This window comes from Oncorhynchus keta, chromosome 34 (genome assembly GCF_023373465.1).
Source record: "Oncorhynchus keta strain PuntledgeMale-10-30-2019 chromosome 34, Oket_V2, whole genome shotgun sequence".
NCBI lineage: Eukaryota > Metazoa > Chordata > Actinopteri > Salmoniformes > Salmonidae > Oncorhynchus > Oncorhynchus keta.
The window spans coordinates 35377043-35399527 of NC_068454.1; the positions used below are offsets into that span (position 1 = coordinate 35377043).

Here is a 22485-nt window from a genome sequence, read left to right on the forward strand (position 1 = left end):
GGTGAGCCATCCTCAGGAAAGGAGCTTATCAAGACATCAAGCTCATTGATGAACTCTCCGAGGGGACCTGGAGGGCGATAAATGATAAGGATGTTAAGCTTGAAAGGGCTGGTAACTGTGACAGCATGAAATTCAAAGGAGGCGATAGACAGATGGGTAAGGGGAGAAAGAGAGAATGACCACTTGGGAGAGATGAGGATCCCGGTGCCACCACCCCGCTGACCAGAAGCTCTCGGGGTGTGCGAGAACACGTGGGCGGACGAAGAGAGAGCAGTAGGAGTAGCAGTGTTATCTGTGGTGATCCATGTTTCCGTCAGTGCCAAGAAGTCGAGGGACTGGAGGGAGGCATAGGCTGAGATGAACTCTGCCTTGTTGGCCGCAGATTGGCAGTTCCAGGGGCTACCGGAGACCTGGAACTCCACGTGGGTCGTGCGCGCTGGGACCACCAGATTAGGGTGGCCGCGGCCACGCGGTGTGGAGCGTTTGTATGGTCTGTGCAGAGAGGAGATAACAGGGATAGACAGACACATAGTTGACAGGCTACAGAAGAGGCTATGCTAATGCAAGGAGATTGGAATGACAAGTGGACTACACGTCTCGAATGTTCAGAAAGTTAAGCTTACGTAGCAAGAATCTTATTGACTAAAATGATTAAAATGATACAGTACTGCTGAAGTAGGCTAGCTGGCAGTGGCTGCGTTGTTGACTTTGTAGGCTAGCTGGCAGTGGCTGCGTTGTTGACACTACACTAATCAAGTCGTTCCGTTGAGTGTAATAGTTTCTACAGTGCTGCTATTTGGGGGCTAGCTGGCTAGCTAGCAGTGTTGATTACGTTACGTTGCGTTAAAAGAACGACAATAGCTGGCTAGCTAACCTAGAAAATCGCTCTAGACTACACAATTATCTTTGATACACAGACGGCTATGTAGCTAGCTATGTAGCTAGCTACGATCAAGCAAATCAAACCGTTGTGCTGTAATGAAATGAAATGAAAATGTGATACTACCTGTGGAGCGAAGCGGAATGCGACCGGGTTGTTGAGTGCGGAAGTTCTATTCAGTAGACGTTGGCTAGCTGTTGATTATTATTATTATGTTGATTATGTGTGTCATGTTTTTTATTGCTAGGTATTACTGCACTTTTGGAGCTTGAAACACAAGCATTTTGCTGCACCTGAGATAACATCTGCAAATCTGTATACGTTACCAATAAACATAGATTTTGTTATTATTTTTACTTATTCGATTGAGTAAGCGATTCTAGAATTGTGTTTGTGTGTTTACGAACGTGTTAAACATTCTTTAAATACACGATAGCAAAGTCAAGTCTTTGATACAATGTAATGTAAATGTTAGTTGAACAGCTTGCCCAAACACGTCAAGTTTTCTCCTACTCATTGCTGATTCCCTTGTTTCTCTAGGCACATCACCCTCCCTCAGTTCTGTGTTGGAATAGCAGGTGCATGTTAGAGATTGCATTATTTATTCAGACAGCTTTGCCTACAGAAACTGAATCCCATCAGAAAATATAATGTATTCAGGCTTTAAAAACAGGAATTCAACATTTCTCCTGCTGCTGAAGCTCACTACAGTATATCTTCAGTTCAGGCCCATCCACATGAACTGAGCATGGAGCAGAGGCGCAGTGTTAGATAATGTATTAGACAGAGCTAGAGAGTTGTGATAAAAGTACCTCAGAATAAATAGAAGAAGTTTGACATATACTTCCAATCAGAATTTGTGGTGAAAAGTCAATTCTGTAAAAATAAATGTAACTTGCCACTTCAATTCCTCTCAAAAGTACTGGCAACAGAAAACTCACAGCTCAGACGTGACACAGTGCCATAACTGAGGCCATTTTCTAAAAAGCAATGATTCTTTGATCTTCTTTCATTCCTCATCTAGAATCGTACGTGGCAGACTTCGATGGCAGAAGCTCCCTGCTCTACCGGTTTAACCAGAAGTCCATGAGCACGGTGAAAGATGTGATCTCACTGCGATTCAAGAGCCGCCAGGCTGAGGGGGTGCTGCTCCACGGAGAGGGTCAGAGGGGTGACTACATCACTCTGGAGCTGCACCGGGGCAGGCTGGCCCTCTACCTCAACCTGGGTGAGTTTGTCACACCGGGGCAAGCTGGCCCTCTACCTCAACCTGAGTGAGTTTGTCACACTAAGGCATGCTGGCTCTCTACCTCAACCTACGTAAGTTGCTGGCCCTGCACCTCAACCTTGCTCACATAGGTTAGGGGTTAGAGGTCAGAGATTAGAGATCATGGGTAACAGGACAAACGGCACTCTGGGTAAGTATGGAGGAGTCCTTTGAACCTTAAAAGGAGTCAGGGAAGCAGTCTGGATGTTGGTATTCTACTCCCCTTCCAATTACCACTGCACCTGAGCTCCATTTACTAGCTGGACTCAGACTGTTAAGGATTCACATTGTGAGCAGTTGAGCTGGGAAAGATAATTCTTAAAGGACAACTGCACTTCCTGATTTGGCCTCATTTTCGTCAATGCTCATTAAGAAAAGCTTGCTGCCATCACTTAATGCAAATGAGAGTTATCTTAAGGGGTGTGGTTTGATGTGGGTGTGTCTTTGCCATTCTATCAGAACAAACAAGGACAGTAGCTAGCCAGTTCTAGTTGAAATATCACTGAAAGCAAGCTGGCAACATTCATCAAAAATGTTGTCAGGTTTACTTGATTATGAGCTTGTCATAATCAAGCAAAAACATTAGCTAGCAGGGATAAAATAAAATAAATGTAATTCGTCAGATGCTTCGTAAACAACAGGTGTGGACTAACAATGAAATGCTTAATTACGGGCCCTTATATAGAACAAGAAGTCCCGCACACTGTTAAAGCTCCCAATTCACCGCTTTATTGACAACGTTTCCATCTGAAATGGATCTTTGTCAGGGCCCTTTCCCACAATGCAGATAGAAAGAAAATAGAGAAATAATAGAAAAGTTAAATATTTTTTATTTAACTAGGCAAGTCAGTTAAGAACAAATTCTTATTTACAATGACTGCCTACCCCGGCTAAACCCGGGCCAATTGTACACCGCCCTATGGGACTCCCAATCATGGCCGGATGTAAGTGACACCTCTTGCACTGAGATGCAGTGCCTTAGACTGCTATGCCACTCAGGAGCCCAACATAACAATAAAAGTAATAACAATATAAGTATTTATAAATACACAATGAGTAACGCTAACTTTGCTATATACAAGGGGTAACAGGACCGAGTCGATGTGCATATGTCCTAGGTAATTGAGGTAGATAAGTTCAGTTGAAGTCGGAAGTTTACATACACTTAGGTTGGAGTCATTAAAACACGGTTTTCAACCACTCCACAAATGTCTTGTTAACAAACTATAGTTTGGCAAGTCAGTTAGGACATCTACTTTGTGCATGACACAAGTCATTTTTCCAGCAATTGTTTACAGACACATTAATTATAAGTGAAATAATCTATCACAATTCCAGTGGGTCAGAAGTTTACATACACTAAGTTGACTGTCTTCAAACAGCTTGGAAGTTTCCAGAAAATTATGTCATGACTTTAGAAGCTTCTGACATCATTTGAGTCAATTGGAGGTGAACCTGTGACTGTATTTCAAGGCCTACCTTCAAACTCAGTGCCTCTGCTTGACATCATGGGAAAATCAAAAGAAATCAGCCAAGTCCTCAGAAAAAAAGACCTCCACAAGTCTGGTTCATCCTTGGGAGCAATTTCAAAATGCCTGAAGGTACCGCATTCATCTGTACAACCAATAGTACGCAACTATAAACACCATGGGACCATGCAGCCATCATTCCGCTCAGGAAGGAGATGCGTTCTGTCTCCTAGAAATGAGCGTACTTTGGTGTGAAAAGTGCAAATCAATCCCAGAACAACAGCAAAGGACCATGTGGAGATGCTGGTGGAAACAGGTACAAAGTATCTATATCCACAGTAAAACGAGTCCTATATCGACATACATTGAAAGGCCGCTCAGCAAGGAAGAAGCCACTGCTCCAAAACCGCCATAAAATAGCCAGACTATTGCAACTGCACATGGGGACAAAGATTGTACTTTTTGGAGAAATGTCCTCTGGTCTGATGAAACAAAAAATAGAACTGTTTGGTCATAATGACTTTCGTTATGTTTGGAGGAAGAAGGGGGAGGCTTGCAAGCCGAAGAACACCATCCCAACCGTGAAGCACGGGGGTGGCAGAATCATGTTGTGGGGGTGTTTTGCTGCAGGAGGGACTGGTGCACTTCACAAAATGGATGGCTTCATGAGGAAGAACAATTATCTGCATATATTGAAGCTAATCTCAAGACATCAGTCAGGAAGTTAAAGCTTGGTCACAAATGGGTCTTCCAAATGGACAATGACCCCAAGCATACTTCCAAAGTTGTGGCAAAATGGCTTAAGGACAAATACGTCCAGGTATTTCAGTGGCCATCACAAGGCCAAGGAGGCCTATAAACCTGACACAGTTACACCAGCTCTGTCAGGAGGAATGTGCCAAAATTCCTTTTTGTGGAAAGTTTGTGGAAGGGTACCCGAAATGATTGACCCAAGTTAAACAATTTAAAGGCAATGCTACCAAATAAATCAAATCTAATTTTATTTGTCACATACACATGGTTAGCAGATGTTAATGCGAGTGTAGCGAAATGCTTGTGCTTCTAGTTCCGACAATGCAGTAATAATTGAGTGTATGTAAACGTCTGAACCACAAGGAATGTGATTAAAGGAATCAAAGCTGAAATAAATCACTCTACTATTATTCTGACATTTCACATTCTTAAAATAAAGTGGTCATCCTATCTGATCTAAGACAGGGAAATTCTACTAGGATTAAATATCAGGAATTGTGAAAATCTGAGTTTAAGTGTATTTGGCTAAGAGGTATGTAATCTTCCGACTTCAACTATACGTACTGTATAACTAGGAATAAAGTGACAAATAGCAAACTGTAGCATCAGGGTATGTGATGAAAAAAAGGTTTAATGCAGATAGTTAAATTGTTAACCAAATAGCTACCCGAACTAACTATTTAGCGGTCATGGCTTGGGGGGAGAAGCTGTTCAAGGTCCTGTTGGTTCCAGACTTGCCATGCGGTAGCAGTGTTACCTCCACTCCCACTCGTCCCCTCCGGCGTTTGGCGATGCCGGCATACTATCTACCGGTCCTGGTATCCATAATTACGTGCACCTGCAAGTCATCATCAGACAAACCTGGACTCCATTACCTCACTTATTACCTCCCCTATATCTGGCACTCCCTTTGGGTCTTTCCTTAGGTTCTTTCTGAAAGTATTTACTCCTCTAGACATTTTGTTGTGTTACAGCCTGAATTCAAAATTGATTACATTCAGATTTTTGGTCACTGTCCTATTCAAAATACCCCATAATGTCAAAGTGGAATTATGTTTTAAGATATTTTTACAAATTAATTAAAAGTGAAAAGCTGAAAAGTCTTGAATCAATCAGTATTCAACCCCTTCGTTAAGGCAAGCATAAATAAGTTCAGGAGTAGATATTTGCTTAACAAGTCACATAATATTTGCACGAACTCACTCAGTGTGCAATAATAGTGTTTGACATGATTTTTGAATGACTACCTCATCTCTGTATCCACATATACAATTATCTGTAAGTTGGCCAGTGAATTTCAAACACATATACAGTCACAAAGACCAGAGAGGTTTCCAATGGCTAAAAGCAGACATTGAATATCCCTTTGAGCATGGTGAAGTTATTCATTACAATTTGAATGGTGTATCAATACACCAAGTTACTACAAAGATACAGACATCCTTCCTAACTCAGTTGCCGGAGAGGAAGGAAACTGGAAAATCAGAGATTTCACCATGAAGCCAATAGTGACTTTAAAAAAGTTGCAGAGTTTAACGGCTGTGATAGGAGGAAACTGAGGATGGATCATCAAGATTGTAGTTACTCCACAATACTAATCTAATTGACATAGTGAAAAGAAGGAAGCCTGTACAGAATAAAGCCTGTACTTTTTGTACTGAATACAAATCAAATCAATCAAATTAAATTATATTTGTCACATACACATGGTTAGCAGATGTTAATGCGAGTGTAGTAAAATGCTTGTGCTTCTAGTTCCGACAATGCAGTAATAACCAACGAGTAATCTAATCTAACAATTCCAAAACTACTACCTTATACACACAAGTGTAAAGGGATAAAGTATATGTACATAAAGATATATGAATGAGTGATGGTACAGAACAGCATAGGCAAGATGCAGTCGATGGTATCGAGTACAGTATATGAGATGAGTAATGTAGGGTATGTAAACAAAGTGGCATAATTTAAAGTGGCTAGTGATACATGTATTACATAAAGATGCAGTAGATGATAGAGAACAGTATATACATATACATATGAGATGAGTAATGTAGGGTATGTAAACATTATATTAACTAGCATTGTTTAAAGTGGCTAGTGATATATTTTATACATCAATTTCCATTATTAAAGTGGCTGGAGTTGAGTCAGTGTGTTGGCAGCAGCCACTCAATGTTAGTGGTGGCTATTTTACAGTCTGATGGCCTTGAAATAGAAGCTGTTTTTCAGTCTCTCGGTCCCTGCTTTAATGCACCTGTACTGACCTCGCCTTCTGGATGATAGCGAGGTGAACAGGCAGTGGCTCGGGTGGTTGTTGTCCTTGATGATCTTTATGGCCTTCCTGTGACATCGGGTGGTGTAGGTGTCCTGGAGGGCAGGTAGTTTTCCCCCGGTGATGCGTTGTGCAGACCTCACTACCCTCTGGAGAGCCTTACGATTGTGGGCAGAGCAGTTGCCGTATCAGGCGGTGATACAGCCCGACAGGATGCTCTCGATTGTGCATCTGTAGAAGTTTGTGAGTGCTTTTGGTGACAAGCCAGATTTCTTCAGCCTCCTGAGGTTGAAGAGGCGCCGCCGCGCCTTCTTCACGACGCCGTCTGTGTGGGTGGACCATTTCAGCTTGTCCGTGATGTGTACACCAAGGAACTTTAAACTTATTACCCTCTCCACTACTGTCCCGTCGATGTGGATAGGGGGGTGCTCCCTCTGCTGTTTCCTTAAGTCCACAGTCATCTTCTTTGTTTTGTTGACGTTGAGTGTGAGGTTTTTTTCCTGAAACCATAGTCCGAGGGCCCTCACCTCCTCCCTGTAGGCCGTCTCGTCGTTATTGGTAATCAAGCCTACCACTGTAGTGTCGTCTGCAAACTTGATGATTGAGTTGGAGGCGTGCATGGCCACACAATCGTGGGTGAACAGGGAGTCTCACGTCACCCCGCTCCTCCGCTCTCTCCACTGGCTTCCAGTTGAAGCTCGCATCCGCTACAAGACCATGGTGCTTGCCTACGGAGCTGTGAGGGGAACGGCACCTCAGTACCTCCAGGCTCTGATCAGGCCCTACACCCAAACAAGGGCACTGCGTTCATCCACCTCTGGCCTGCTCGCCTCCCTACCACTGAGGAAGTACAGTTCCCGCTCAGCCCAGTCAAAACTGTTCGCTGCTCTGGCCCCCCAATGGTGGAACAAACTCCCTCACGACGCCAGGACAGCGGAGTCAATCACCACCTTCCGGAGACACCTGAAACCCCACCTCTTCAAGGAATACCTAGGATAGGGTAAGTAATCCTTCTCACCCCCCCTAAAAAGATTTAGATGCACTATTGTAAGTGGCTGTTCCACTGGATGTCATAAGGTGTATGCACCAATTTGTAAGTCGCTCTGGATAAGAGCGTCTGCTAAATGACTTAAATGTAAAATGTAAATGTAAATGAGTACAGGAGAGGGCTCAGAACGCACCCTTGTGGGGCCTCAGTGTTGAGGATCAGTGGGGTGGAGATGTTGTTACCTACCCTCACCACCTGGGGGGTGGCCCGTCAGGAAGTCCAGTACCCAGTTGCACAGGGCAGTGTCGAGACCCAGGGTCTCGAGCATGATGACGAGGTTGGAGGGTACTATGGTGTTAAATGCTGAGCTGTAGTCGATGAACAGCATTCTCACATAGGTATTCCTCTTGTCCAGATGGGTTAAGGCAGTGTGCAGTGTGGTTGCGATTGCGTCGCCTGTGGACCTATTTGGGTGATAAGTAAATTGGAGTGGGTCTAGGGTGTCAGGTAGGGTGGAGGTGATATGGTCCTTGACTATTCTCTCAAAGCACGGAAGTGAGTGCTACGGGGCGTTAGTCGTTTAGCTCAGTTACCTTAGCTTTCTTGGGAACAGGGATAATGGTGGCCCTGTTGAAGCATGTGGGAACAGCAGACTGGGATAAGGATTGATTGAATATGTCCGTTAACACACCAGCCAGCTGGTCTGCGCATGCTCTGAGGACGTGGCTGGGGATGCCGTCTGGGCCTGCAGCCTTGCGAGGCTTAACACAATTAAATGTTTTACTCACGTCGGCTGCAGTGAAGGAGAGTCGGCAGGTTTTTGGTAGCGGGCCGTGTCAGTGGCACTGTAGTGTCCTCAAAGAGGGCAAAAAAGTTATTTAGTCTTGTCTGGGAGCAAGACATCCCTGTCCGCGACGTGTTATGTTTGTGTCAAATCTAATACAACACATTACTGAGTACCACTCTCCATATTTTCAAGCATAATGGTGGCTACATCATGTTATGGGTATGCTTGTAATTCTTAAGGACGGTGGAGTTTGTCAGAATAAAAAATACATGGAATGGAGCTAAGCACAGTCAAAATCCTATTGGATTCAGTCTTCAGTCTGCTTTCCAACAGACACTGGGAGATGAATTCACCCTTCAGCAGTACAATAACCTAAAACACAATGCCAAATATACACTGTAGTTGCTACCAAAAAGACAGTGAATGTTCCTAAGTGGCCAATTTACAGTTTTGACATAAATCTCCTTAAAAAGGTATGGCAACTACTGAAAGAGGTTGTATAGAAAAGGTCAACAACCAATTTGACTGAGCTTGAAGAATTTAAAAAAGAATAATGGGCAAATGTTGCACAATGCAGGTCTGGAAAGCTCTTAGAGACTTACACAGAAAGACTGTGTACATACAAAGACATCTGTAATTGTTGCCAAAGGTGCATCTACAAAGTATTGACTCAGGGGTGTGAATACTTATGTAAATTAGATATTTCTGTATTCCATTTAAATTCATATGATAACATTTCCAAAACATGTTTTCACTTTGTCATTATTGGGTATTGTGTGTTACAACATATTTTGGAATGTTTTTATGCTGTACAGGCTTCCTTCACAATGTCTAAAAACATGCCCTAACAAGCAAAAAAAGCTTGCACATAGTGTGGAAAAATTGCTTTTATTTACCTTTGTTTCACAGTAACTTTATGCAGTTACAGCTAACATGACCCCCATTTTCTCCAAAATACAATAGAGGCAGGATACTTGCCCACAAGATTAAGGATGCATTTAAGGTAGCAAAAATGACATTCATTTTCGACCAAATGAGCAGTTACTGCCTTTTTGCTTGGAACGGCAGTGTAGATGGGTGAGGGGGAAAAAATGATTTAATCCATTTTGAATTCAGGCAATAACACAGGAAAATGTGGAATACAGTGGCTTGTGAAATAATTCACCCCCCTTGGCATTTTTCCTATTTTGTTGCCATACAACCTGGAATTAAAATAGATTTTTGGGGGGTTTGTACCATTTGATTTACACAACATGGCTACCACTTTGTAGATGACATTTTTTTTTTATTGTGAAACAAATAAGAAATAAGACAAAAAAAACAGAACACTTGAGCGTGCATAACTATTCACCCCCCAAAGGCAATACTTTGTAGAACCACCTTTTGCAGGAAGTATAGCTGCATGTCTCTTGGGGTATGTCTTTATAAGCTTGGAACATCTAGCCATTGGGAATTTTGCCCATTCTTCAAGGCAAAACTGCTCCAGCTCCTTCAAGTTGGATGGGTTCCGCTGGTGTATTAAGTCATACCACAGATTCTCAATTGGATTGAAGTCTGGGCTTTGACTCGGCCATTCCAAGACATTTAAATGTTTCCCCTTAAACCACTTGAGTGTTGCTTTAGCAGTCTGCTTAGGCTCATTGTCCTGCTGGAAGGTGAACCTCCATCCCAGTCTCAAATCTCTGGAAGACTGAAACAGGTTTTCCTCACGAATTTCCCTGTATTTATCGCCATTCAACATTCCTTCAATTCTGACCAGTTTCCCAGTCCCTGCCGATGAAAAACACCCCCACAGCATGATGCTGCCACCACCATGCTTCACTGTGGGGATGGTGACTCGGGGTTATGAGAGGCGTTGGGTTTGCGCCAGACATAGCATTTTCCTTAATGGCCAAAAAGCTACATTTTAGTCTCATCTCATCTCCCACATGCTTTTTGGCGAACACCAAACGTGTTGGCTTATTCTTTTCTTTAACCTGTTGCGACGAGCCATCCCGGATCCGGGATCGTGAATACAGCCTCAAGCTCATTACCATAACGCAATGTTAACTATTCATGAAAATCGCAAATGAAATGAAATCAATATGCTAGCTCTCAAACTTAGATTTTTGTTAACAACACTGTCATCTCAGATTTTCAAAATATGCTTCTCAACCATTGCAAAACAAGCATTTGTGTAACACTATTGATAGCTAGCGTAGCATTTAGCGTAGAATTTAGCGTTAGCATTCAGCAGGCAACATTTTCACAAAAAACAGAAAAACATTAAACTAAAAAAAATTTACCTTTGAAGAACAAATGTTTTCAATGAGGAGACTCTCAGTTAGATAGCAAATGTTCAGTTTTTACTAAAATATTATTTGTTCAGGACAAATCGCTCCGTTTTCTGCGTCACTTTTTGGTAACGAAAGAATCCTGTATCCAGGATTGTGTAAATCTATCTGCAAGCTCATTAGCATAACGCAACGTTAACATTCATGAAAATCGCAAATGAAATGAAATAAATCTATTTGCTCTCAAGCTTAGCCTTTTGTTAACAACACTGTCATCTCAGATTTTCAAAAATATGCTTCTCAACCATTGCAAAACAAGCATTTGTGTAACACTATTGATAGCCTAGCATAGTATTATGCCTGACATTCAGCAAGCAACATTTTCACAAAAACCAGAAAAACATTCAAATAAAATAATTTACCGTTGAAGAACTTCCGATGTTTTCAATGAGACTCTCAGTTAGATAGCAAATGTTCCGTTTTTACAAAAAGATTATTTGTTTAGGACAAATCGCTCTGTTTTCTGCGTCACGTTTAGCTACGAAAGAAACCTGTATCCAGGATTGTGTAAATCTATCTGCAAGCTCATTAGCATAACGCAACGTTAACATTCATGAAAATCGCAAATGAAATGAAATAAATCTATTTGCTCTCAAGCTTAGCCTTTTGTTAACAACACTGTCATCTCAGATTTTCAAAAATATGCTTCTCAACCATTGCAAAACAAGCATTTGTGTAACACTATTGATAGCCTAGCATAGTATTATGCCTGACATTCAGCAAGCAACATTTTCACAAAAAACAGAAAAACATTCAAATAAAATCATTTACCTTTGAAGAACTTTGAAGATGTTTTCAATGAGGAGACTCTCAGTTAGATTGCAAATGTTCAGTTTTTACAAAAAGATTATTTGTGTTGACAAATCGCTCAATTTTCTCCATTACGTTTGGGTAAGAAAAAAAACGAAAATTAAGTCATTAAAACGCGAACTTTTTCCCAAATTAACTCCATAATATCGACAGAAACATGGCAAACCGATGTTTAGAATCAATCCTCAAGGTGTTTTTCACATATCTATCGACGATAAATCCATCATGGCAGTTGACTTTCTCTTCTGAAGAAATGGAACGCACATGGACCTAGAGATTACGCAATAATTTCGACACAGGACACCGGGCAGACCCCTGGTAAATGTAGTCTCTTATGGTCAATCTCCCAATGATATGCCTACAAATATGTCACAATGCTGCAGACATCTTGGACGAACGGCAGAGAGCATAAGCTCGTTCACGGCACATTCACAGCCATATAAGGAGACGATAGAAAAACAGAGCTTCAAAAATTCTGCTCATTTCCTGTTTGAGTTTCCTCTTGGTTTCGCCTGTAGCATGAGTTCCGTGGCACTCACAGATAATATATTTGCAGTTTTGAAAACGTCAGAGTGTTTTCTTTCCAAAGCTGCCACTTATATACATAGTCGAGCATCTTTTCGTGACAAAATATTGCGCTTAAAACGGGCACGTTTTTTTATACAATAATGACATAGCGCCCCCATTTTTTATGACCACTCTTCCGTAAAGCCCAACTCTGTGGAGTTAACGGCCTAAAGTGGTCCTATGGACATATACCTATGGACTTATACTTATTATTATTGGACCATGCTGGTAATTTATGAACATTTGAACATCTTGGCCATGTTCTGTTATAATCTCCACCCGGCACAGCCAGAAGAGGACTGGCCACCCCACATAGCCTGGTTCCTCTCTAGGTTTCTTCCTAGGTTTTGGCCTTTCTAGGGAGTTTTTCCTAGCCACCGTGCTTCTACATCTGCATTGCTTGCTGTTTGGGGTTTTAGGCTAGGTTTCTATACAGCACTTTGAGATATCAGCTGATACGAAGGGCTATATAAATACATTTGATTTGATTTGATTTGATATACTCCAATCTCCGCTGTGGAGCTTTGCAGCTCCTTCAGGGTTATCTTTGGTCTCTTTGTTGCCTCTCTGATTAATGCCCTCCTTGCCTGGTCTGTGGGTTTTGGTGGGCGGCCCTCTCTTGGCAGGCTTGTTGTGGTGCCATATTCTTTCAATCTTTTAAAAATGGATTGAATGGTGCTCCGTGAGATGTTCAAAGTTTCGGATATTCTGTTATAACCCAACCCTGATCTGTTCTCCACAACTTTTTCCCTGACCTGTTTGGAGAGCTCCTTTGTCTTCATGGTGCCGCTTGCTTTGGTGGTGCCCCTTGCTTAGTGGTGTTGCAGACTCTGGGGCCTTTCAGAACAGGTGTAGATATACTGAGATCATGTGACAGATCATGTGCCACTTTGATTGCACACAGGTGGACTTTAACTAATTATGTGACTTCTGAAGGTAATTGGTTGCACCAGATCTTATTTAGGGGGTTCATAGCAAACGGGGTGAATACATATGCACGCACCAATTCTCCGTAAAAAAAAATGTGTATTTATTTTTTAAACAAGTTATTTTTTTCATATGACCAATTTGGACAATTTTGTGTATGTCCATTACATGAAATCCAAATAAAAATCCATTTCAATTATAGGTTGTAATGCAACAACATAGGAAAAATACCAATGGGGGTGAATACATTCGCAAGCCACTGTAAGACAAGGAGTATGAATACTTTCTAAAGCACTATACTGTTGGTGTTCCTTTTGTGGGAAAGGGCAGTGTGGAGTGCAATAGAGATTGCATCATCTGTGGAGCTGTTGGGGCGGTATGTGGATCCAGTGTGTCTGGGATGATGGTGTTGATGTGAGCCATGGCCAGCCTTTCAAAGTATTTGATGGCTATAGATGTGAGTGCTACGGGGCGATAGTCATTTAGACAGGTTACCTTGGCATTCTTGGGCACAGGGACTATGGTGGTCTGCTTGAAACATGTAGGTATAACAATCTGGGTCAGGGAGAGTTTAAAAATGTCAGTGAAGTCACTTGCCAGCTGGTCAGCGCATGCTCTGAGTACACGTCCTGGTAATCCCTGTGGCCCTGCTGCCTTGTGAATGTTAACCTGTTTCACAGTAGAACCGCTGGGCCTTGACGGACCCCCCTTCAAGCTAATTATATTCTCACAGTGTAATTAATATATTTAATTTATGCTAATGCAAAAATAATCACTTGGTTGTGTTTATGAAGGCCTTGGGTAACATTAGAATTAGGGTTGGGCGATATTCAGACTTTCGTATCGTCACATCGTCCTTCTCTCATACCAGCATATACAGTATTACTGGCTTAGTACACAAGGGGGCGCCAAATAAAACACACAAAAACCATTGTGTTTCTATTATCTGCTAACAAAATGAGCATAAGTAATAGCGAATTTCAATGGAGGCTGCTAGCTAAATATGCTAGGGAGCTCAAATGAAAATAAACAAATTGCAAATATAGGCAATCCAGCTCATGAATTTAGACATAGATAGGAGCTACCCAATGTCATGTTGGTGAGTTTGTACATTTACAAGTGAATGTGAGAGAGACAATTTGCAACTGAACAAAGTTTTGAGGCTTGCTTGTCTGAAAGAACAGTACTGGCTCTGGAGCAGCATGTGTAGGCTACACGCTCAATCTGTGTTCAGTCATTAGGGCGACAGGTCTGCCTTCTCTGCATATAGAAGAGGGGAGAGCTGAAGATGGACCCTGCTCTGAGAAGAGGGGAGAGGAGAAGATGGGCCAAGAACAGAGAGGAGAAAATCTGCAAGAAATTCAAGATAGCATTGGCAGCTGTACAAATAACTAATCCAAAGGGCTTTGACTTCTCAAACATGGCAGAAAACAAACACAATATGATTCCCTGTCACCTTATTAATTCAGCAACTTACTTAGATTAACTAGCAAGTTAAATTTAGGGGTCGGGCTAATATAAAATTCTGCGTTTTTCACGTAGGGTTAAGTATAAAACACATAAGAAATACTTGCTGCATTTTGTAAACACAGATGTAAATAGCTTCTTATTGTAATTTCTGCATGGCATCAAACACATTTCATGCTTCAGTTGCACTTCTCAACTCAGATGATAATTCAATAACAGGCATTCTATCAGCAGACCTGGCTCTGACTGATGTGTAGATAATTTTCTACTTTTTTTCTTGGTGTAGCCAGCCTACTTTTCTCTGGTAAAATGCTAAATTGACTGAAGCTGCCTACATTCTTTCTAAGATAAACATGAGAAATATGGTGGCTATGCATCATTTTTGTAAGCTCATTTACCTGTGTGACTACCAGCCAAATGCAAGTATAAACACCATGGGACCAAGCAGCCATCATACCGCTCAGGAAGGAGATTATTCTGTCTCCTAGAGATGTACGTACTTTGGTGCGAAAAGTGCAAATCAATCCCAGAACAACAGCAATGGACCTTGTGAAGATGCTGGAGGAAACAGGTACAAATGTATCTATATCCACAGTAAAACAAGTCCTATATCGACATAACCTGAAAGGTTGCTCAGCAAGGAAAATGCCACTACTCCAAAACCGCCATAAAAAGGCAGACTAATGTTTGTAACTGTACATGGGGACAAATATCGTACTTTTTGGAGAAATGTCCTCTGGTCTCACGAAACAAAAATAGAACTGTTTGGCCATAATGACCATCGTTATATTTGGAGGATAAAGGGGGAGGCTTGCAATCTGAAGAACACCATCCCAACGATGAAGCACGGGGTCACCATCCCAACGATGGTGCACGTCAGAAAATAGATGGCATGAAAATGGGCAGGAAAATTATGTGGATCTTTTAAATTATGTGGATATATTAAAGTAACATCTCAAGACATGAGTTAAAGTTAAAGCTTGGTCGCAATGGGTCTTCCAAATGGACAATGAACTCAAGCATACTCCCAAAGCTCCCAAAATTACTTAAGGATAGCAAAATTAAGGTATTGGATGGGCATCACAAAGCCCTGACCTCAATCCTATAGAACATTTGTGGGCAGAACTGAAAAAGTGTGTGTGAGCAAGAAGGCCTACAAATCTGACTCAGTTACACCAGCTCTTTCCACTTATTGTGGGAAGCTTGTGAAAGGCTACCTGAAACGTTTGACCCAAGTTAAACAATTTAATGGCAATGCTACCAAATACTAATTGAGTGTATGTAAACTTCTAACCCACTGGGAATGTGATGAAAAATATAAAATCTGAAAGAAATGTTATTACATTTTTTATATGACCTTTCTTGAACCAGGTAGGCTAGTTGAGAACAAGTTCTCATTCACAACTGCGACCTGGCCAAGATAAAGCAAAGCAGTGCGACACAAACAACAACACAGTTACACATGGCATAAACAAACATACAGTCAATAATACAATAGAAAAATATTTATAGTGTGTGCAAATGAGGTGGATAAGGGAGGTAAGGAATCCAATATAGCAATTAAGCACTGGAGTGATACATGTGCTAAAGATGAGTGTGCAAGTAGAGATACTGGAGTAAAAAGGAGCAAAATAAATAAATACCAGAATGGGGATGATGTAATTGGATGGGCTATTTAGCGATGGGCTATGTACAGGTGCGGTGATCTGTGAGCTGCTCTGACAGCTGGTGCTTAAAGCTAGTGAGGGAGATATGAGTCTCCAGCTTCAGTGATTTTTGCAGTTCGTTCCAGTCATTGGCAGCAGAGAACTGGAAGGAAAGGCGGCCAAACGAGGAATTGGCTTTGGGGGTGACCAGTGAAATATACCTTCTGGAGCATGTGCTATGGGTGGGTGACCAGTGAGCTTTAGGTAAGGCCAGGGCTTTACCTAGGAAAGACTTATAGATGACCTGGAGCCAGTGAGTTTGGCGACGAATATGAAGCGAGGGCCAGCCAACAAGAGCATACATTTCGCAGTGGTCGGTAGTATATGGAGCTTTGGTGACAAAATGGATGGCACTGTGATAGACTGCATCCAATTTGCTGAGTAGAGTGTTGGAAGCTATTTTGTAAATGACATCGCCGAAGTCAAGGATGGCAGTCATTTGAGAAACCAAGGCTTTTGAGTCAGCCGATAAGAATGTGGTGATTGACAGAGTCAAAAGCCTTGGCCAGGTCGATGAATACAGCTGCACAGTATTGTCTCGTATTGATGGCGGTTATGATATCGTTGAGGACCTTGAGCGTGGCTGAGGTGCACCCATGACCAGCTCGGAAACCAGATTGCATAGTGGAGAAGGTACGGTGGGGTTCTATATGGTCGGTGATCTGTTTGTTAACTTGGCTTTCGAATACCTTAGAAAGGCAGGGTAGGATAGATATGGGTCTAGAGCAGGGGTGTCAAACTCATTTCGCATCGTGGGCCACATACGGCCTAGGGAGATGTCAAGTGGGCCGGACCATTAAAATTATACCATACTCTGCTATAAATAACCAAAATATCATGTCTTTCCTTTGTTTTGGTGTAAAGAAGCACAAGAACATTAGGAAAATATTGAAATTTAATGAACTATCCTTTTACAAAACATTTCATGAAACACCTCATATTTCCTTAGACAAATGTGCAATTTACTTTTATCATTCACAAATATGCATTGCAACTGATCCCACTGATTGTACAAAGGCACAAAACTTTAATTGGTACTGAAAAATATAGTAATGCACTTTAAGATTAAATGAGACTTTTAAAGAAAGGAATTTTTAAACCACTTACACATACGCATATAAAATCTAAATGTAATCCCTGCGTACACCTTACAAACTAAGGAGAGTGATTTTAAATGTGTAATGAAGAAAGTGTTCGCCTGTCCTGTAAATCTGTAAACTTCATACATGAAACATACATACACATACAATACATACTGAAAATTTATGGAGTTGTATGAACAGTAGAATTCCATCACACAACTTTTGTTTTGAAGCTGCTGACTAACATTAAAGTGCACATTTTTTAAATCACCACAGTAAGGATTCATCTTCACAGAGCTGTATTATTTCAATGCAAACAGTATCTAAGGCAGCATTTTAAAGGTGTTAGTCTAGTTTTTCGCTCTGATGAGTCTCGTAGTGGCGTCGAATATTATATTCCTTCAATACCGAAACTTGTTGCAAAGACACCAAGCACAAAGGTTTTCCGTGCATCTCTGTAAATAAATAGGACGTGGTCCATTTTTCTTTGAAAATTCTACATTCCTTATCTACTTTTCTCCGTTTGGATAACGACATTTTGGCTAATGAGGGTGTAGCGGAGAGGTAGAGACCAAGGTATTAACAACGTCGTAACAAGCAGCAGATGGCGCATTGATACCGTCTGCTGTTTTCAGTCTGTCTCAGTGATGCGGCTTGTCTTCTACTCTGATGGAAAGAGTGCGCCCCTTAGCGGATAATCCATGAATTGCAGCGAATTAAAAATATTTTTTTCCACTTTCAAATTATCCTGCGGGCCTGATCGAACCTCCTTGGGGGCCGGTTCCGGCCCGCGGGCCGTATGTTTGACACCCCTGGTCTAGAGTGTCTCCCCTTTTGAAGATGGGGATGACCGCGGCTGCTTTTCAATCTTTGGGGATCTCAGATGATACGAAAGAGAAGTTGAACAGGATAGTAATAGGGGTTGAAACCATTTCGGAGGATAATTTTAGAAAGAGAGGGTCCAGATTGTCTAGCCCGCCTGATTTGTAGGGGTATAGTATTTTCAGCTCTTTCAGAACATCAGCTATCTGGATTTGGGTGAAGGAGAAATGTGGGAGGTTTGGGCATGTTGCTGTGGGGGGTACAGGGCTGTTGACCGGGGTAGGGGTAGCCAGGTGGAAAGCATGGCCAGCCGTAGAAAAATGCTTATTGAAATTCTCAATTATCGTAGATTTATCGGTGGTGACAGTGTTTCCTAGCCTCAGTGCAATGGGGCAGGAGGTGCTCTTATTTTCCATGGACTTTACAGTGTCCCAGAACTTTTGGGAGTTTGTGCAACAGGATGCACATTTCTGGTTCTGGTTTCCTGGTTCTACATTTTTTGAATGGGGCATACTTATTCAAGATGGTGAGGAAAGCACTTTTAAAGAATAACCAGGTGTCCTTTACTGACTTAATAAGGTCAATATCCTTCCAGGACACCCGGGCCAGGTCGTTTAGAATGGTCTGCTCTCTGAGCATTTGACAGTGTTGAGTTGTGGTCGTTTGACCGCAGACCCATTACGAACGCAGGCAATGAGGCAGTGATCAATGAGATCCTGGTTGAAGACCACAGATGTGTATTTGTAGAGCAGGCTGGTTAGGATGATATCTATGAGGGTGCCCATGTTTACGGATTTGGGGTTGTACCTGGTAGGTTCATTGATAATTTGGATGAGATTGAGGGCATCAAGCTTAGATTGTAGGATGGCTGGGGTGTTAAGCATGTCCCAGTTTAGGTCACCTAACAGAATGAGCTCTGAAGATAGATGGGAGGCAATCAATTCACATATGGTGTCCAGGGCACAGCTGGGGGCAGAAGGGGGTCTATAGCAAGCGTCGACTGTGAGAGACTTGTTTCTGGAAAGGTGGATTTTTAAAAGTAGAAGCTCAAATTGTTTGGGCACAGACCTGTATAGTAAGTCAGAACTTTGCATGCTATCTCTGCAGTAGATAGCAACTCCGCCCCCTTTGGCAGTTGTAAATGTTATAGTTAGGGATGGAAATTTCAGGGTTTTTGGTGGTCTTCTTAAGCCAGGATTCAGACACAGCTAGGACATCCGGCTTGGCAGAGTGTGCTAAAGCAGTGAATAAAATAAACTTCATGCATGTTAACATGCATGAAACCAAGGTTTTTATGGTTACAGAAGTCAACAATTGAGAGTGCCTGGGGAATGGGAGTGGAGCTAGGCACTGCAGGGCCTGGATTAACCTCTACATCACCAGAGGAACAGAGGAGGAGAAGGGTATGGCTAAAGGCTATAAGAACTGGTCGTCTATTACATTCGGAACAGAGAGTATAAGGAGCAGGTTTCTGGGCACGGTAGAATAGATTCAAGGCATAATGTACAGACAAAGGTATGGTAGGATATGAATAGAGTGGTGGTAAACCTATGCATTGTGTGACGATGAGAGAGACATTGTCTGTAGAAACATCATTTAAACCAGGTGAGGTCACCGCATGTGTGGGAGGGGTTAGCTAAGGCATATTGTGCAGGGCTAGAGGCTCTACAGTGAGATAAGGCAATAATCACTAAGTAAAACGGCAATGGACAAGGCATATTGACATTAGGGAGAGGCATGCGTAGCAGGGTGATCATAGGTGTCCAATGAGTAGCTCGGCAGGCTGGAGGCACGGCGATTCGGACAGCTAGCGGGCCGCGACTAGCAAGCCAGCAGAAGGGCCTTAGAGGGACGCCACGATGGAAGAAGTCTGTTGAAGCCCCCTTGTGCTGTTACGTCGGCAGACCAGTCGTGATCAGCAGAGCTCCGTGTGGTAAAAGGGTCCAGGCCAATTGGCAAAATAGGTATATTGGCCAAATAAATTGTGCGATGGGCCTCTTCAGCTAACAGTCCGATATGCTCTAGATAGCTAGCGGGCTGCGGATAGCAGGCTAGCAGATGGGCATTCAGGGTACTTTGCTAGCTAGCTGCGATGATCCAGGTAAAAAGGTTCAGAATTTGCGGTAGGAATCCGGAGATATGGAGAAAAATACGTCCGATATGCTCTGGTTTGAATCGCACTGTGCAGACTGGCAAGAGTTGTCCGGGCTAAAGGTTAGCTGATGACTGCTAGTAGTGGCTAGTTGACTACTAGCTAGTAGCTAGTTAGCTTGCTGGCTTCTGTTGGGGGTTCCGGTTAAAAAATAAAGAAAATAGCAAATCCATACCACTTTGGGTGAGGCGGATTGCAGGAGAGTATGTTGAAGTTGAGGTTAAGAAAAATACTTTAAAAATACATGCAAAGAAAAAAAATATAAAAAGATATATACACGGGACACGACAAGACGAAGACAAAGACGTCTGACTGCTACGCCATCTTGGAAGAAGTCTCTCTACCAATCATTCTCTCTACCATTATTCTGACATTTCACATTCTTAAAATAAAGTGGTGATCCTAACTGACCTAAAACAGGGAATATTTACTAGGATTAAATGTCAGTAATTGTGAAAAACTGCGTTTAAATGTATTTGGCTAAGGTGTATGTAAACTTCCATCTTCAAATGTCGAATGTCAAACTGTAGGTGAAATGAAGAACACAATCTGCTTAATCTCCTAATGTATTGCACAAGTTGACTGCAGGTATTTACTTAAAATGTAGTTACACATATTATGATCATGTAAAGTGTAGGTCGCATGTTCCATGAGCTGAAATATAAGATCCCAAAAATGTTCCATATGCACAAAAAGCCAATTTTCTCTCAATGTTTTTGTGCAAATTTGTTTACATCCCTGTTAGTGAGCACTTCTCCTTTGCCTAGATAATCCATCCACCTGACAGGTGTGGCATATAAAGGGGCGGCAGGGTAGCCTAGTGGTTAGAGCATTGGACTAGTAACCCCGAGCTGACATGGTACAAATCTGTCGTTCTGTCCCTGAACGGGCAGTTAACCCACTGTTCCTAGGCCGTCATTGAAAATAAGAATTTGTTCTTAACTGACAGGCCTAGTTAAATAAAGGTAAATTAAACATTAAAAAAGAGGCTAATTAAACAACATGATGTTTACACAGGTGCACCTTGTGCTAGGGACAATAAAAGGCCACTCAAGAATGTGCAGTTTTGTCACACAACATAACAATGCCACATATGTCTCAAGTTTTGAGGAAGCGTGCAATTGGCATGCTCACTGCAGGAATGTTGCCATGGAATTGAATGTTCATTACTCTACCATAAGCCCCCTCCTCCAATGTCATTTTAGATTCTTTGGCAGTCTGGCCTCACAACCACAGACCACGTGTATGGCATCGTGTGGGCGAGTGGTTTGCTGATGTCAACATTGTGAACAGAGTGCCCCATGGTGGCGGTGGCGTTATGGTATGGGCAGACATAAGCTACTGACAACAAACACAAGTGCATTGTATTGATGGCAATTTGAATGCACAGAGGTACTGTGACGAGATCCTGAGGCCCATTGTCGGGCCATTTATCTGCCACCATCACCTCATGTTTCAGCATGATAATGGCCCCATGTCGCAGGAATCTGTACACAATTCCTGGAAGCTGGAAATTTCCCAGTTCCTCCATGGTCCGCATAATCACCAGACATATCACCCACTGAGCATGTTTGGGATGTTCTGGATCGACGTGTACCACAGCATATTCCAGTTCCCGCCAATATCCAGAAACTTCGCACAGCCATTGAAGAGGAGTGAGACAACATTCCACAGACCACAATCAACAGCCTGATCAACACAGCCTGATTATGCACAGAAAATGTGTCGCGCTGCATGAGGGAAATGGTGGTCACACCAGATACCCACTGGTTTTCTGATCCGCGCCCCTACCTTTTTTGTAAGGTACAGTATCTGTGACTATCAGATGTATATCTGTATTCCCAGTCATGTGAAATCCATAGATTAGGGCATAATTTATTTATTTCAATTGACTGATTTCCTTTTGTGTGACTCAGTAAAATCTTTTATATGGATCTCCCAGTTTCCAGTTTTGAAAGTGGCAGAAGTCATGCTGGATTGACAGCATGGCCAATGTTTATCCTTTTAAGCTTGGAAAAGAGACCCATAAACCCAGAGTTGGACCACACATCCACTCCACTGAATAGCAGGCTAGTGATTGCTTTGCAATGCTTTTAGTTAGCCAATGATTCCTTCCAAGCCACTCATTGTTGAATTTGCGATTTCCAACCTGTTGTGTAATGTTTATGTCCAATGGCCGAGGAGAAGCAATACATTTGAT

General features: G+C 42.2%; 1 protein-coding gene across 1 annotated transcript in view; it reads left to right on the plus strand.

Annotated features, from left to right (window-relative positions):
- Positions 1-22485, plus strand: part of LOC118367004 (contactin-associated protein-like 5) — a 115163-nt gene that overhangs the window by 41395 nt on the left and 51283 nt on the right. The window contains exon 5 of the mRNA XM_035749919.2: positions 1905-2108. Within this exon, the coding sequence (XP_035605812.1) occupies positions 1905-2108 (204 nt within the window). The remainder of the gene's footprint in view (positions 1-1904; positions 2109-22485) is intronic.